This window comes from Mus caroli, unplaced genomic scaffold (genome assembly GCF_978045245.1).
Source record: "Mus caroli unplaced genomic scaffold, Mus_caroli_1 scaffold_2, whole genome shotgun sequence".
In the NCBI taxonomy this organism is placed as follows: Eukaryota; Metazoa; Chordata; class Mammalia; order Rodentia; family Muridae; genus Mus; species Mus caroli.
The window spans coordinates 148,338,561-148,352,141 of NW_028227257.1; the positions used below are offsets into that span (position 1 = coordinate 148,338,561).

The 13,581-nt window shown below is 52.8% G+C and overlaps 1 protein-coding gene and 1 non-coding gene across 4 annotated transcripts; one reads left to right on the plus strand and one right to left on the minus strand.

Moving 5' to 3' along the window:
- Nucleotides 1-496: 496 nt before the first annotated feature.
- St6galnac4 (ST6 N-acetylgalactosaminide alpha-2,6-sialyltransferase 4) lies at nucleotides 497-12,995 on the minus strand. Of its 3 annotated transcripts, none has more exons than XM_021155062.3 (6): nucleotides 12,851-12,995; nucleotides 12,397-12,497; nucleotides 10,221-10,406; nucleotides 5,371-5,783; nucleotides 3,975-4,082; nucleotides 497-3,145 (listed from the first exon to the last, which is right to left on the minus strand). In XM_021155062.3, the coding sequence occupies exons 2-6, from the start codon at nucleotides 12,406-12,408 to the stop codon at nucleotides 2,956-2,958; spliced, it is 909 nt and encodes a 302-aa protein (XP_021010721.1). In that variant the 5' UTR covers nucleotides 12,409-12,497; nucleotides 12,851-12,995; the 3' UTR covers nucleotides 497-2,955. The 3 variants fall into 3 exon arrangements, with proteins under 3 accessions (XP_021010721.1, XP_029329965.1, XP_029329966.1); XM_029474105.2 differs by having other exon boundaries at nucleotides 12,615-12,972; XM_029474106.2 differs by having other exon boundaries at nucleotides 10,221-10,264; nucleotides 12,397-12,972.
- LOC115030410 (U6 spliceosomal RNA) lies at nucleotides 6,210-6,316 on the plus strand. The gene has a single exon (XR_003836016.1). It is a non-coding gene; the product is annotated as a U6 spliceosomal RNA (small nuclear RNA).
- Nucleotides 12,996-13,581: the final 586 nt, after the last annotated feature.

Consider the following 13,581-nt stretch of genomic DNA (forward strand, 5'->3'; position numbering starts at 1 on the left):
CGGAGATGGAGACTTAAGCAGCGCTCTGAGCCTGGTACCATGGTCATGAACTGGGAAGTACCTGGGTCTCTAACGGACAGGGGCTAGACAGGAGTGCCCAACTGTTCCCCGTAATCGTGGAGTTCCATTCCTCCCGCAATAGACACCATAGAGACGCTCATACCCCAGCCGAGATTCCTGAGGAAGGAGTCCTAAGCCACCCGTGTCTGTAGGACCTGCCTCCCTTCCTCCCCTGGCTTAGAACTGGCTGAGATAAAAGAACCGGAGGAGGGAAAGGAACACAAGAGGCCAGAGTCTGTAAACCTCAGTGGCACCCACAACACCTCAAGGCTATACATGGCTTCTACCCCCTTCTCACCTTCCAGCAAGTACCGGACCCACAGTGTCCAAGGAGGGGGCCCCTGAGTTTCATCATGGGAGTCTTCAGTAGACGCTGTGCCTACAGTCAGACCGGTCAGTGGGCATCTTTGTGTGCCTGGAGGAAGTGGTTGACAGCTTCCCTGAGAAATACAATTTATTCAGGCCAACCCAGCAGTAAACACCTCACCCAGAAGCCAGGACAGAAGCATTTCTGTGTGCTTTGTCTAAGGGTTGGGCCAGCATTTCCTTATGGCTGAAAACAGGAAGACTAACTCTCAGACAGGAGTAGTCTAGATCCCACCAGGACCAGGGAGTCTCTTGACCCTGGACACGCATGGAGAAGGGCACAGGTGCGGAGACTTCTAATGGGACGGAGAGCCAGCTCTCTACCATGAACGAAAAGTCCTAGAAAGAAGCCAGGCCTCCGGAGATGTCCCAGAGGCCAAAATCAGCAGATCTTGGGCCAGCTGTAGCTTCAAACAGCCATTTCCTGACTACCTTTGTCAGAACATAGCTTCTACCTACCCAAACTCTCAACCTCTCAGACCTTATAGGAAAGTCCTCCCCAGCTTGCCGTACCAGCCTTTCTGATGTCCCCACCAATATATTTTAGACTTGCTTGGACTTATGACTTTATGTTCCGCAAAACTATAAAACTTCATGAAACTGTTTCTGCACTGGAACATGGAATTCGGGGTAACATACATCTCTGTTCCTGGGTCACAGTCACTCAAAATGGCACCAGAAGACACTATTCTCATTAGGATGAGAACATTATTATTATTATTATTATGCACTGATGCCACCTATACCAGGGTGGAACAGGATCAGTCAGGCAGAGGGTCACCCTATTTAAATGGTGGCTTCTGAATACTGAGAGCCAAGTGTGTTCTAAGTAAGCCCCAAGGGGCACCCCAGCATCTCTGAGCTCATACAATCTGGTGAGGCAGGAACTACTCTACTATCTTTATTGCCTGGGAATGTGGGGTCAGGCCTGCTGCCAGGACTCTTCGTCTCACCCACTACCCACGCATGCCCTATCCCTACCCTCAGCCCCTCAGCCCCTCCAGGCCTGCAGAAACAGTTTGGCTTCTCGCCTGCAACCCTGGCTCAGAGATTTCCCTCTCTGCTTCCCCTCCCACATATGAGGCTTCCGATCCACCTGGCACTGGACAGGGACAAGGGCAGTGTTGTGGGCCAGGTGCCAGGTCTCTTCACTCCTGGGAAAATGGGTAGGAGGGAGAGTGGGCTAGGCCACCAGAGTCCTTAACATGACGGGTTTTGCCCTTTGTGGGATCTGGTAAGGAAACTGAGAGGTTCCTTGTTTCAAACCAAGACCTAAAATAAGGAATTTCAAGTTTGTAGCAGGAGAGGTTAAACTAAGCACGGGGCTCTGGGGACCGCACAGGTTACACCCAGAGGGTCCTGAACTCTGAAGTGGAGAGCTAAAGCCCAGGGCGCCATTCTTCAGTCTTCCAAAGGGGGAAGGAGGCAGAGCCTGGGTAGTGAGCTCTCAAGGCTGACAGCATCCTAGTTCAGACACCTCCTGAAAGCTAGCCTGGGCTACGTCATCTGTAATGAGCACCAGCTCCCTTCTCAGGGTGGCCTCACACCCTCCTTAACAGCAAGGTGGTGGCTGTGTTTTAGTACTGAAAAGCAAAACTCAGAGAAAGGGCTGGCCCCGAGACCACTCCTTTCTGGTCAGCACCCTCCCCGAGCTGCATTTGTTCTGCCTTCTGTTTTACAAAGGAATCACGTCCCACAGTTAAGAGACAGCCTGACTGGCAAAGACTTTGGAATCTGACTCATGGGGCAGGAAAGTGGCGTCGGGTGGAATTTCTTTCTCACTCCGAGTCCTCCCAGGCTCTGCTCTGTGCCTGTTGAGTGAGGGCAGGGTGGCTGTCCTGGGCCAGCACAGTCCTGTGGTCAGACCATCAGAAGGCCAGGCTTGTGGGATGCTGGGGCAGGAGACTGTAGGGCTGATGTCCAGACAATGCGGGAAGAGCAGACAGTTGTGGGCCTAGAGAAGGGCTGGAAGGCTCAGTCAGCCCTCCAGGGGACAGGCTACAGGCCTTGTCCTGACTAACCCCCATCCCACATCCGTTACCACAGAGACAGTGTCCAGAAAATCTGCCTTTACCGGCACACTCCCAAGACAGTCAGTCCTGAGAGACTGAGGCTCAAAGGCCCTCACATCCATCAAATCCCAAGTTCCAGGGTGCACCAACCAGGGCCACCAGCCTGAGAATGTGGCACCATGTGGCTGGAGCCAAGTAGTGGAAAGGATCAAGACTGGTATAAAGCCATAATGCTGGTGAGGTGGGGCCATCGATGGACCCAGGGCAAAGGCCACTTAAACAACCTGGCAGTGGGACAAACCCCAAGATGAAGATGTGGATTCCTCTGGAAGCAGGGGTGGTGTCAATGGCATCTTCTCGACTCCTCTTCAAGTCACAAGGCCTGAGGTTCCTCCGAGTGTACCCAGTGTTGGGTAATAGAGACCTCATGTTCTACCTGGCATCAGGTAGGTGAGTCATAAATGCTCACATTAGAGCCGTGTTGGCCTGGAATGGGTCACAGACCTGGCAACAGGGACTACTTGGCCCTCCAGGACGGGTGGGCGAACACGATGGGTCGCTTCTTGGCCCAGCGGGAGAACACAGCCTTCTCGGTAATGAAACGATGGGCGCTCCTTGGAGCCTGCTCGTGCAAACGGTACATCTGACACTCATCTAGCCGGCCCTTCTCAAAGTAGTGGTAGGGCACAGAGCGGGGACTCTTCTCGCTGTTGGGAGGGAACAGGGTCAGGTGGAACAAGGCCTCAAAGCTGCCAGCCTCTGGGACTAGGCCTCAGCTGTGCAGGAGGGGGACAGATGGCAAAGGCCGGGAAGGCAAGGAGCCCACTGGCCAGGATTCAGAAACTGCTCTTTGCAAGCTGGGTGACCTTGGATCTGAAAAACACCCCTATAACAGGCCATCTGGAAATGGAGTCAATGGATAAACTTTAGGCAGGAGCGGCGCGTGCCTAACTCCCGTAGCCAGGGCCGGCGTCTCTGCACGCCCACCTGCTGGGAACTAGTGTGCACCTAGGCTGCTGTGACCGGTTCTCTCATACACCCGAGATATAGGTTTTGAAGGGAAGGGGTCTATAGACCAGGCTGACCATGAACTCTGCCTCCTGAGTGCTGGGATTAGAGCTGTGTGCACCACCTCCTAGTTCTTAAGTATGACCTCTGTATTAGATGATGTCACGTAGCAAAGTCTCAGAGTTACATACACCGGCTCTGATGGTTCACCGACCAGAGAGATGTACAAGGCTTTGTTTTGGTTTGAGTTTTTCAGAGAGGCTCTCAGAAGGTGTGGGGCGGGGTAGCCTTGAACTTGATCTGGAGCCAAGGTTAACTCTGACTCTCATTCTCCTGTCTCCACCTCCTGAGCAGGATCACTATGCCCAGCTAAATGTTGGTCTTTTTCCCAAAGGCCTGCCCTTGGGGGGTGTCTGTGCCCAGGTCACCCATCATGAAGCCCTCACGTCTCACAGACCCTCTGGCTCAAGGCTTCACACCTCCCCCTCCTTCCCTGTCCCCTACCCCCAGCCTGGGCACCGGTCTAACCTGCAGTAACTATCGCTGACCATCCCGTAGACCACGATCTCCTCGCACAGCTCCAGGGCCAGAATCATGGTGAACCAACCAGTGCTGAGGAAGGAGCCTGATTGTCTCCTGAGGAGGATGAGACACCGTCAGTGGCCCCACCAGCATCCCCTACTCCCACCTGACAACCTGAAAGAGATCCCAGGGATGGGGAAGCAGCGGAGAGGCAGTCTGCCATCTGCAGTGGGTCAGAGGTGGTGCTGGACCCAAACCCGGGCTTGTTCAGTCTGGCTGCCTGAGCAGAGGAGGGTATCAGAGTTCTAGAGAACTAGACCCAGAGAGCCCACAGGTACAAGAGAGCACAGAGGGTAAAATCGAGGGCTCTGTCTTCTCTTTTAGCCTTGCCTTTCCCGTAGGGCACCAAACTCATTCTTGAGAGTCTCAGCCTCAGAGACCTGGCTGTGAAACATGGAGATTTAAAGGTGTTTTTGGAGAGGGAACCCAGTTAGCTTTGCCCATTCCACCCCGCGCCCAGCCCACCTGTGTAAAGGTGCTGTGACAGCCCCAGGCCTCAACTCTCTTGAGGTGGCAGCTCTGGGTACCCTCCAAGTAGAAGGCCACCTCCTTCTCTGCCTCTCCTGAGAGTACAGGCCAGCTCAACTATTCAAGCTGTGCACAGCCAGCACCTGCCTCACCTGGAGCTAACAGTTTCAGGGAGGAAACATAAACTGTAATGTCAGATGGTGTCAGCAGCTGAAAAGGGAAAGGCGAGATGCAGGTGGCCAGGGCGGGCCTCTTCTGCTGCAGAGGGATGGTCTCGGAGGGGCTTCCCTGAGGAGGTGGACAGTTTATCCAGACCGGAGCGGCTGGAAGGGGCCAATCATGGGAACTTTTGGAAGAATGCTCTAGGCAGAAGGAACAGAGCATGTGCAAGGGACTGCAGCTGGGGACAAGTCTGAGGATGAGGGCCAGGGCACAGGTATGTAGTGAGGTGCCTCGGGACGTGCAGGGGGATTAGAGCTGTCTGATGCAGAGTGCTCAGCTCAAAGCCTTAGGACTCAAAACCAGTTGTTTGGCTTTGTTTGTTTTGTTTTGTTTTCCTTCTCATTTCTGAGACAGGCTCACGCCGCCTAGGCTTAAGTGAACCTTGAACTCCTAACCATCCTGCCTCTACCTCCAGAGTGCTGGGACTACAGAGGCATGCAAGGCCAGTTCATTCCGTGCTGGGGATGGAACCCAGGGCCTCGTGCACACTAGGCAACCATTCTGCCAACACAACCACATCCCCAGCCTGAAGTCACTCTTACTTCAGTTATCTGGAATGACCTCAAAGACCACCTCAGACCTGAAAGCCCTTCCTAGCAGAAAGAGGCTTTTAGAGAATGCAAACTCCAGATGCCAGGGGTCTCCAGCTCACCGGTTCTTGCCTGTCTCATCTTGGAAGATCTGGTCGCAGTAGGCCATCATGCGTTCAGTGAAGGTGTACACTTGCAGGCCTGGATACATCCTGGTGAGCTGCAGCAACGTGCGGTAGGTGCGGCCGCCCAGCATCCTGTCCATGTGCCTGCCCTGGCCCCACACCACATAGAGCGTGTCTCGGGCATGCTGGAAATAGTGCGAGTAGTTGCGCAGAAGCAATGGCACACTTGTGTGCGAGATCACGCGCAGAGTGCTGCGCTGGCCCACATCCTCCTCAAAGCCCACGGTGGGTGCCTGGTTCATGCGTAGCACGCACTCTGCACCATCGATCTGGGCACCCAGGCCTGAACCCAGCATCTGGCCAGAGCTGGACACCACCGCACAGCTGTGGCACAGTTCTCGGATAAGAGGCTACAGAGAGGGAAGGAGAGAGAGATCAGAAACTCCCCACCCAGGCTGCTATCCACCTGTCCTCCCCCTCGCCTCCCCACTCCCACCTGTCATGTCCACTAATCTGTCTGATAGTTAGATCAGCCCCAAGGACTAAGCTCTACTGTGTTTTTTTGTTTTGCTATAGTTTTTTAAATTTGTGTATGTGCATGTGTGTGTGCAAGGCATCCATGGGGCGCGGTCATGTGCCAGAGGTTGACTTTAGATGCCTTCCTCAATCACTATTTTCTTGAGACAGAGTCTCCCACTGAACCAGGATTTTGCTAAATCTGCCCAAATGGCTGGTGAGGCAGACCCAGCCTCACTGTGTCTCCTCCCGGCTCTGGATTATGCCAGGTGCATGCTGGGTACTTGGCTCTTACATGGATGCCACAGACTGGACACAGGGTGCTCGCTTCGGCAGAACATATATTAAAATTGGAATGATACAGAGAAGATTAGCGTGGCCCCTGTGCAAGGATGACAAGCAAATTCGTGAAGCGTTCCATATTTAAAAAAAAAAAAAAAAGACTGGACACAGGTCTTCATGTTCCAGTTTAACCAACTGAACCTCCTCCTCAGACCCCAGGTTGGTTTTGCTTTTGTTTTTAGAGTGGGGCACATGCCACAGAACCCATGTGAAGGCCCAAAGACAGCTTGCTTGAGTCAGTCCCCTCCGCCACATGCGTTCCACGGGGAGAATTGGGGTCATCAGATTCAGTGACATGTGCCTTCGCCAGTCAGGTCACTTGACTGGTCCCTGTTTTCACTTGTAATATAGTCTCACTCTCTTGTTCAGGCATGCCTTGGACTTGTGGCGTTTCTTCTGCTTCAACTTCCTAAATGCTGGGGCCACAGGTGGCAACGGCCATGTCTGCCCACCTGGCAAGCCCGACACAGGAAAACGACTTTCCCAAGCTTCCTTATCAGCCACATCCAGCACTGTTGCTGTCTCTAAGCCCTAAAATGTCCCTACCTTACTGGGACCTTATTAAAGTTACAGGATCAAATATTTATAAAGCCTTTAGAACGGTCTTGGCACTGACGGCATGTTCATGTGTTTGCTAAGTACACAGGAACTACGAGCTCTTCAGAAGCACCTAGATCCCTTCCTGCCCTGCCCGTGCCCAACCCATACTGCACTGAGTTGTTAACAGAAGGGTCTTCAGTTAGAGGGGTCTCCCATGGCCAGCCCATGCCAGTTTTGGCAGTCTGATTCCCGGCTCCATCCCTCGGCCCAAGGTAAGGGGGTGTCACCCCTCGTCTGGGAAATGGGTGTGAAAACACCTACTTTAACCCTCTCATGAGAGCCCAATAGAAAGGGTACAAGGAAATAAGGAGCCGGGGGTGGGAGGGGTGCAGGATGGGTTTGGGCACGGGCTGCCCAAGTCAGGAGGCTGGAACACAGTGGAACAGAACAATTCCCTCCCTAAGCTCCAAGCCCTCCTAGCACTTCTAAAAGCCACAAGGGCCACAAAGGGGCTGGAGAGGACTTCTGGGAGGGTCAGAAAGAGTTCTGTGTCACCTTGGTGAAGGCTATCCATACTCTCCTACTTCTGTCGACACTCACTGGCTAGTAGAGGTATAAGCCTTTAGTTTCAGCACTCGGGAGGCAGAGGCTCTGAGATCCCAGTGAGTTCTAGGACAGCCAAGGCTACAAAGCAAGTTCCAGGCCAGCGAGGGCTATCCAGTGAGACCCTGAACTGTTTCCTTGTAACTGGTGAATTCTGTTATAATCTGTCAACTTGCACACATACATGCTGTGTGGATACACATCCAGGTAGAAGCCCAAGGTTGATACATAGTGTCTTCCTTGAGCACTTGCCACCATGTATCTTGAGCCAGGGTCTGTCACCATACACCAGGAACCCTGCTTGGCTAGTCTGGCTAGCTAATTTACTCCAAGGATCTCATCTCTGCCTCCCCAAAGAGATTACAGCAAGTTACCAGGCCAACCTAGCTTTTTGTGGGTTAAGCCTGCACGCAGGGCAAGCACGACTGCTCTGTTTCCCAGATCCCGCCCCGTTCTTTCTGAGACAAGGTCTTGCGTACAGAGACTGTCCTGGGACTTAGGTTCTGGAACTGCAGATGTGAGCTGCTACCCAGACCTCAGGCCCATTAAGGGCCCCATCTCCTATTTGTTATACCACCCAAGAGGCAGACACTAGGCAGCCTGAATGCACACAGTCAGAGAAAATTGCCACAGCTCCCACAAAAGTTCTGGGCCCTCACCTGGAGGAACTCAAGTTTATAGAGCCATGTAAAAGGTTAGTTCCACTCAATAAAAGACACTGTGAAATCCCCCTCAGTTTTTTTTTTATAAGATGTTGATTTAAGAACTCATAAATCCGTTTTCTGTACTACAGTATTAAAAAAAAAAATAGTGGGGCAAGCCTGTAATCCCGGGACCTGGGCATTTGGCAGGATAAGTTCAAAGCAATCTGCCACAAGGCAGAGTCCAGGCCAGCCAGGACCAGGTGAGACTCTCTCCCAAAAAAGCTGGAAATATGTCCTTGTTGTGCCCTCAATCTGGCCCTGTCCTGGCAATGGTGAGCTGTCCTGTCTCTAGTGACAATCAGCCCCATCAAGGGTCATCGTCAGACTGGCCCTCGAAAGGCCAACTGTTTTCCTTCATTGCAAAAGAGGAAAAGGTATAAGTGCTGACATTCAAAACCTGGATTTCCCACTTAAGAAAAACAAATGGGGCTGGTAAGATGGCTCAGCAGTTAAGAGCACTGACTGCTCTTCCAGAGGTCATGAGTTCAAATCCCAGCAACCACATGGTGGCTCACAACCATCTGTAATGGAATCTGACGCCCACTTCTGGTGTGTCTGAAGACAGCTACAGTGCACTTAGATATAATAATAAAATAAACCATTAGGCCGGAGCGAGCAGAGGTCCTGAATTCAAATTCCCAGCAACCACATGATGGATGGCTCACAACCATCAGTACAGCTACAGTGTAGTCATATACATAAAATAAATAAATAAATCTTGAAAGAACGAAAGAGAGAGAGAGAGAGAGAGAGAGAGAGAGAGAACAAATGGAGGTGGAGGCGAGAGGTCTGGGGCCATGAGTCCAATTTTAGACCCTGAGGAAGGAGAAAGGGAGACAGGGAGGGAGGGAGGGAGGGAGGGAGGGAGGGAGGAGGGTAGGTGAATGAGCTGGGAACTGTGGCATGAGCCTGTGAGCCCAGCACTGAGGAGGCAGAGACAGGTAGATCCCCCAGGGGCACTAGTCAATCTAGCCACTTAATTCCAGGCAGTGAGAGAACCAGTCTCAATCAATCAATCAGTCAGTCAATCACCAATCAATCAAATGCCTGAGAAACAAAGCCCAAGGCTGACCGTCCACACATCCAATCCACATACAAAAGAAAGAAAGCGTTCCAGAAGGGCCCGAGTGTCTGAAGAACTCTGGCCGTACTGTGGCAGACTGGAGAGTGTTCACCCAGGACACCCTGGCTGGAGCTGTCCCACAGGGCCGTTCTTGGAGAGTGGAGAGCTCACACTTGCGGGAGTTCTGGTGCCCTCGTTTCCGTTTGGTGTTGGCGTTGGAGAATGAACTTGGCCCTTGACCTCGCTAATGCTGACTGAGCTGAAATGAAGCTCCAGGCCAGGCCAGCTCAGGGGTTTCATTTCTCCATTAAATACTCACACCGCAGCTGGGCACTGGGCACTGTGTGCTGTCTGCCAGTCACCCTTTGAATCCTTGGCACAGCCCAACAACAGAGGCAGGGATGGGGACATGACAGGTCTCCAGCAAGCCAGGGCTCCTGAGCATGACCCTAGGGCCATCAAACTAAGAACTGGAACTGTAGTGCCAGTAACCTCAGGATGGCTTTAGGGAGCCGGTAACTGTGAACTGTGACACACAGGGCCTCTGCTATCAAGGTCTAGGTTGTGAATGTCCCTGTGCCACACCAGGTGGAGCAAATATGGAGAGGTGGACAGACAGCATGGACGGGAGTCATGGCTGTCTCGGACCCTGGTGTCCCAGTTTCGTGACTCCTGGGACCATACATAACCTGGACCTAGGCTGGCTCTTTATGCTCAGCTGCCACACAATGACAGACTTACTGCAGGAGCTAAGCCATGTTTGTGTGAGTATATGGTATGGGGACGTAGAAGCCTGAAGACTTCTTGTCTTCCCAGGTTATCCCCAGTGGGCAGCCCCCACCCCGTTTTTCATTCCCAGCATGTAGTTAGGGGTACCCAGGCAGTATCTGCTTAGTGAAAATCCTATTTCCTCCTAGACCTTGAGTACTCGGAGAGGAAAAGTGACTGGCAAATGTCACACAGCTAGTGAGCAGGGAAGCTAAGCTCAGAGTCCAGGCTGGCTTGCCACCAACCCAGTTCTCACTGTTTCCTAGAGCTGGGGACCCGCTGGCTCCCGTAGCATTACCTGGCTGACTCACCTTCCCGTCTGGCACGCTGCTGTAGCCACTGAAGTGCAGGGGCCCTGGCACAGTGGATCGGGGGGCCGCAGGGAGGTGGCGGTCCATGCAGGTTGCCAGGCAGAGCGGCAGGCAGGCCCAGCAGCACAGGAAGACACAGACAGCAGAGAGTGTCAAGATGCATAGTGTGAGGAGCAGAAGGCGGCCCTGAGGGAGACAGTGGTCACGTGCCTGCGGGGTACCTGCAGATAACATCCAGCCTCCCCATGGAGAACCTTTGCAGCTCCATTGGTGAGATCTTCTTCAGGGATGAATCTAGAGACAAGTCCCCCAATTCCCCTCTTCCAGGTCAGGACACTCAGTTGGGGTGAAGCTGCTCAGAGCCACACAGCAGGGGTGCAAATTTCAAATTGTAGAACCCAAACTCTCATCTAGAACCCAGATACACTATGCAGTCTGGGGTCTCAATGGTCTTCACCCCAGGCCACTGCTACCTCCACTACCCTATCCCCAGCTGACCCAGTGTGTCCCCTGGGCTGGCTGGGCAGTCTAGGAGGTGGAATGGGACTTGAGGAAAGTATCACTTAAGAAATGCTTTCAGGGGCTGGAGAGATGGCTCAGTGGTTAAGACACTAACTACGGGGCTGGAGAGATGGCTCAGTGGGTAAGAGCACCTGGCTGCTCTTCCGAAGGTCCTGAGTTCAAATCCCAGCAACCACATGGTGGCTCACAACCATCTGTAAGGAGATCTGACTCCCTCTTCTGGAGTGTCTGAAGACAGCTACAGCGTTCTTACATAGAATAAATAAATAAATATTAAAAAAAAAAAAAGACACTAACTGCTCTTCCAGAGGTCCTGAGTTCAATTCTCAGCCACCAATCAAATTGTGGCTCACAACCATCTGTAATGGGATCCGATGCCCTCTTCTTATAAATAAATAAATCTAATAAATTAATCTTTAAAATTAATCTTCTTATAAATAAATAAATCTTAAAAATGCCGTCAAGGACTGGCTTGGTGGTAGTGGCACGTTTTCTGTGCTTGCAAAGGAGCCAGGTTCCAAGAGCCCAGGCAGGGCGCCACACAACCACCCACTATTTAGATAGGTAGATAAAATAGATTAGATAGCTATCTCCATCTAATCTAATAATAATCTAATAATCTAAATGTCTAATCTAATAATAAACATGGTAGCTCATTCCTTGCCTGAGGCAGTACTGTTACAAGTGTGAGGCCAACCTGGGCTACACAGTGAGTTCCAGGCTAGCCTGGACTACAGACCAAGACCCTGTTTCAAAAACTGAAACAAATAAACAGAAAATGCTTCCAATAGTTGGGATGCTTCTGCTCAGCTTCTCCCACTTCTAAAAGAAATACACCAAAAGCCACTTGAAGAAGCCCTCTGGGTCGGTCACCTGGGGGTGGCCTCCTGCACACCCACTGAAAGCACCCAGCAAGGTGTCTACCACCGTGTGCTGGGCCATCCATCTCAGTACCTGTGACTCTCAGAACTCCAGTTTTCTAGGCCCAAGGCCATTCCAGAAGAAACACTAGGAGCTAGCCAGTGTACCCAGAAAGGCAGAGGTGCAGAACAGCCCCCAGCACATCCTGCCAGGGGCCCACCCTTCCTTGTCTGTCCATAAGCCACATCAGTTTCTATAAATAAGTCTTCTCTGTGTGGCCAGCTGTCCAGGAGACCGGGTTCACAGCTCCTGAGGCCTCCGGCTCTACACAACAACTGGTCTGCTGCCTGCCCACAAGGGACCAGAGACCTTGACTTGGGCAGTGGTAACTAACCTCTCAACTCCAGCACTCAGGGGACTCACTGGTAAAGACAGAAAGACCGACCGACCGGAGCCTTCACACTCAGTCTCACACCTCCCTCCCAACTAGGTGACACTGGGTTACTTCCATTTCTAGGTGAGAAAAACAAACTGAAACCAAAAGGGGAAGACACCGGCCTAGGGTCACACAGCCCCAGGAGCAGGGGGCTGGTGCAGGAGCAACTACTAAGGGCTGTGGGAGGGACTCCATGCTAGAGCATGTGTTTAGCATGTGTCTGGCTCTGAGTTTCATCCCCCGACACCAAAATGGGTTAGGGGACCACTGTAACTCCGGGTGTGGGAGGCGGCTGTAGAGCTCTACCCAGGTCACCCCCAAATCCCCAAGCAACTTTTTCTCTTCCCTGTCACTTACCGGGGCCTTCATGCTGTCTCTGCTCTTAGCAGTCTGGAGGCTGCTGTCTCCAGTGCTTGGGATGAGAAAGGCTGGAAGCTGGTCCCAGGATATGAGAGAAACTGAGGCAAGGGAAGAGACAAATCCAGATCAAGAAAAACGGGCCCAGGAACCAAAAGCCCTTAAGTCTTCAAGCATGTGACAACGTGTCCCATTCTAAAGGCCATGAGTTCAGAGACCTTGCCAAACCAATTCCCATTGTGCAGATGGGGAAGGAGAGGCAAAGAGGAGGCGCTCTCGGCTCAAGGTCATCCATCCGGTCGGAGGCAGGCAAAGAAAGCCAGGAGCCAGAAGAACATCGCTCCCATCCATCCCAACTCTCTACCGCGGGGTGATGGAGAGGCCTGGGGCGGGCAGGATGTGAGGTTTTCACCCGGCTAGCTTCCACCGTCCCCTCCCCAAGCTGGGCGCTAACCGAACGAGCGGGTTGGAGTGCGCTGGGGGCTCAGGATGCGCTGCTCGGAGCTCCATGTCCAGTGCGCCCGGCCAGAGGGGCTGGAACCGGGCCCCGGGTAGGAGGCGGTGCTGCGGCCGCAGCTTCTGAAGCCTGAAAGCTGGAGCAGCGCAGCCGGGGGCATGGGCGGGGCCTCCGGGAGGGGCGGAGGCTTTGCGCTCAAGGGGCGGGGCCTGCGCAGCGCCGGCGGGCGGCGCGTGGCTGTCTCGGAGACCTCCGGGCTGGGGGCGAGGTCTCGACGTCGAGGGCGGGGCCTGTCTAGTTTGTCTTCCCACTCTAGTCCTTGTGTGATTGGAAGGAAGACTGTAAGAGAGCCACCCGTGTGATGGCTACTGGCCGTGGAGAATTGAGGTTCTCCATTTCTGAAATTACCCGGGAAGTGACAGGGGATAGGAAATGAAGCAAAGGCTTCAAATTAAGCAGCCCTGAGTTTCAGGATGGTTGTTGGGGTGTCAGCTCAAATGAAGTACAAGATGTAAACTTGAGTATGAATTTCAGATAGGCAATGAAGAAACATGTTTTTGAGGCAGGATCTCACATTTTTCAGGCAGGCTTCAAACTCACCGAGATCCCGCTATCTCTGCTAGAGAATTGGGAGCTGGGATCAGTGGCTCAGGTAGTTTTGTTGGTGGTGGTTTGATTTGGTTTTGGTTTTTCAAGACAGGGTTTCTCTGTGTAGCCCTGGCTGTCCT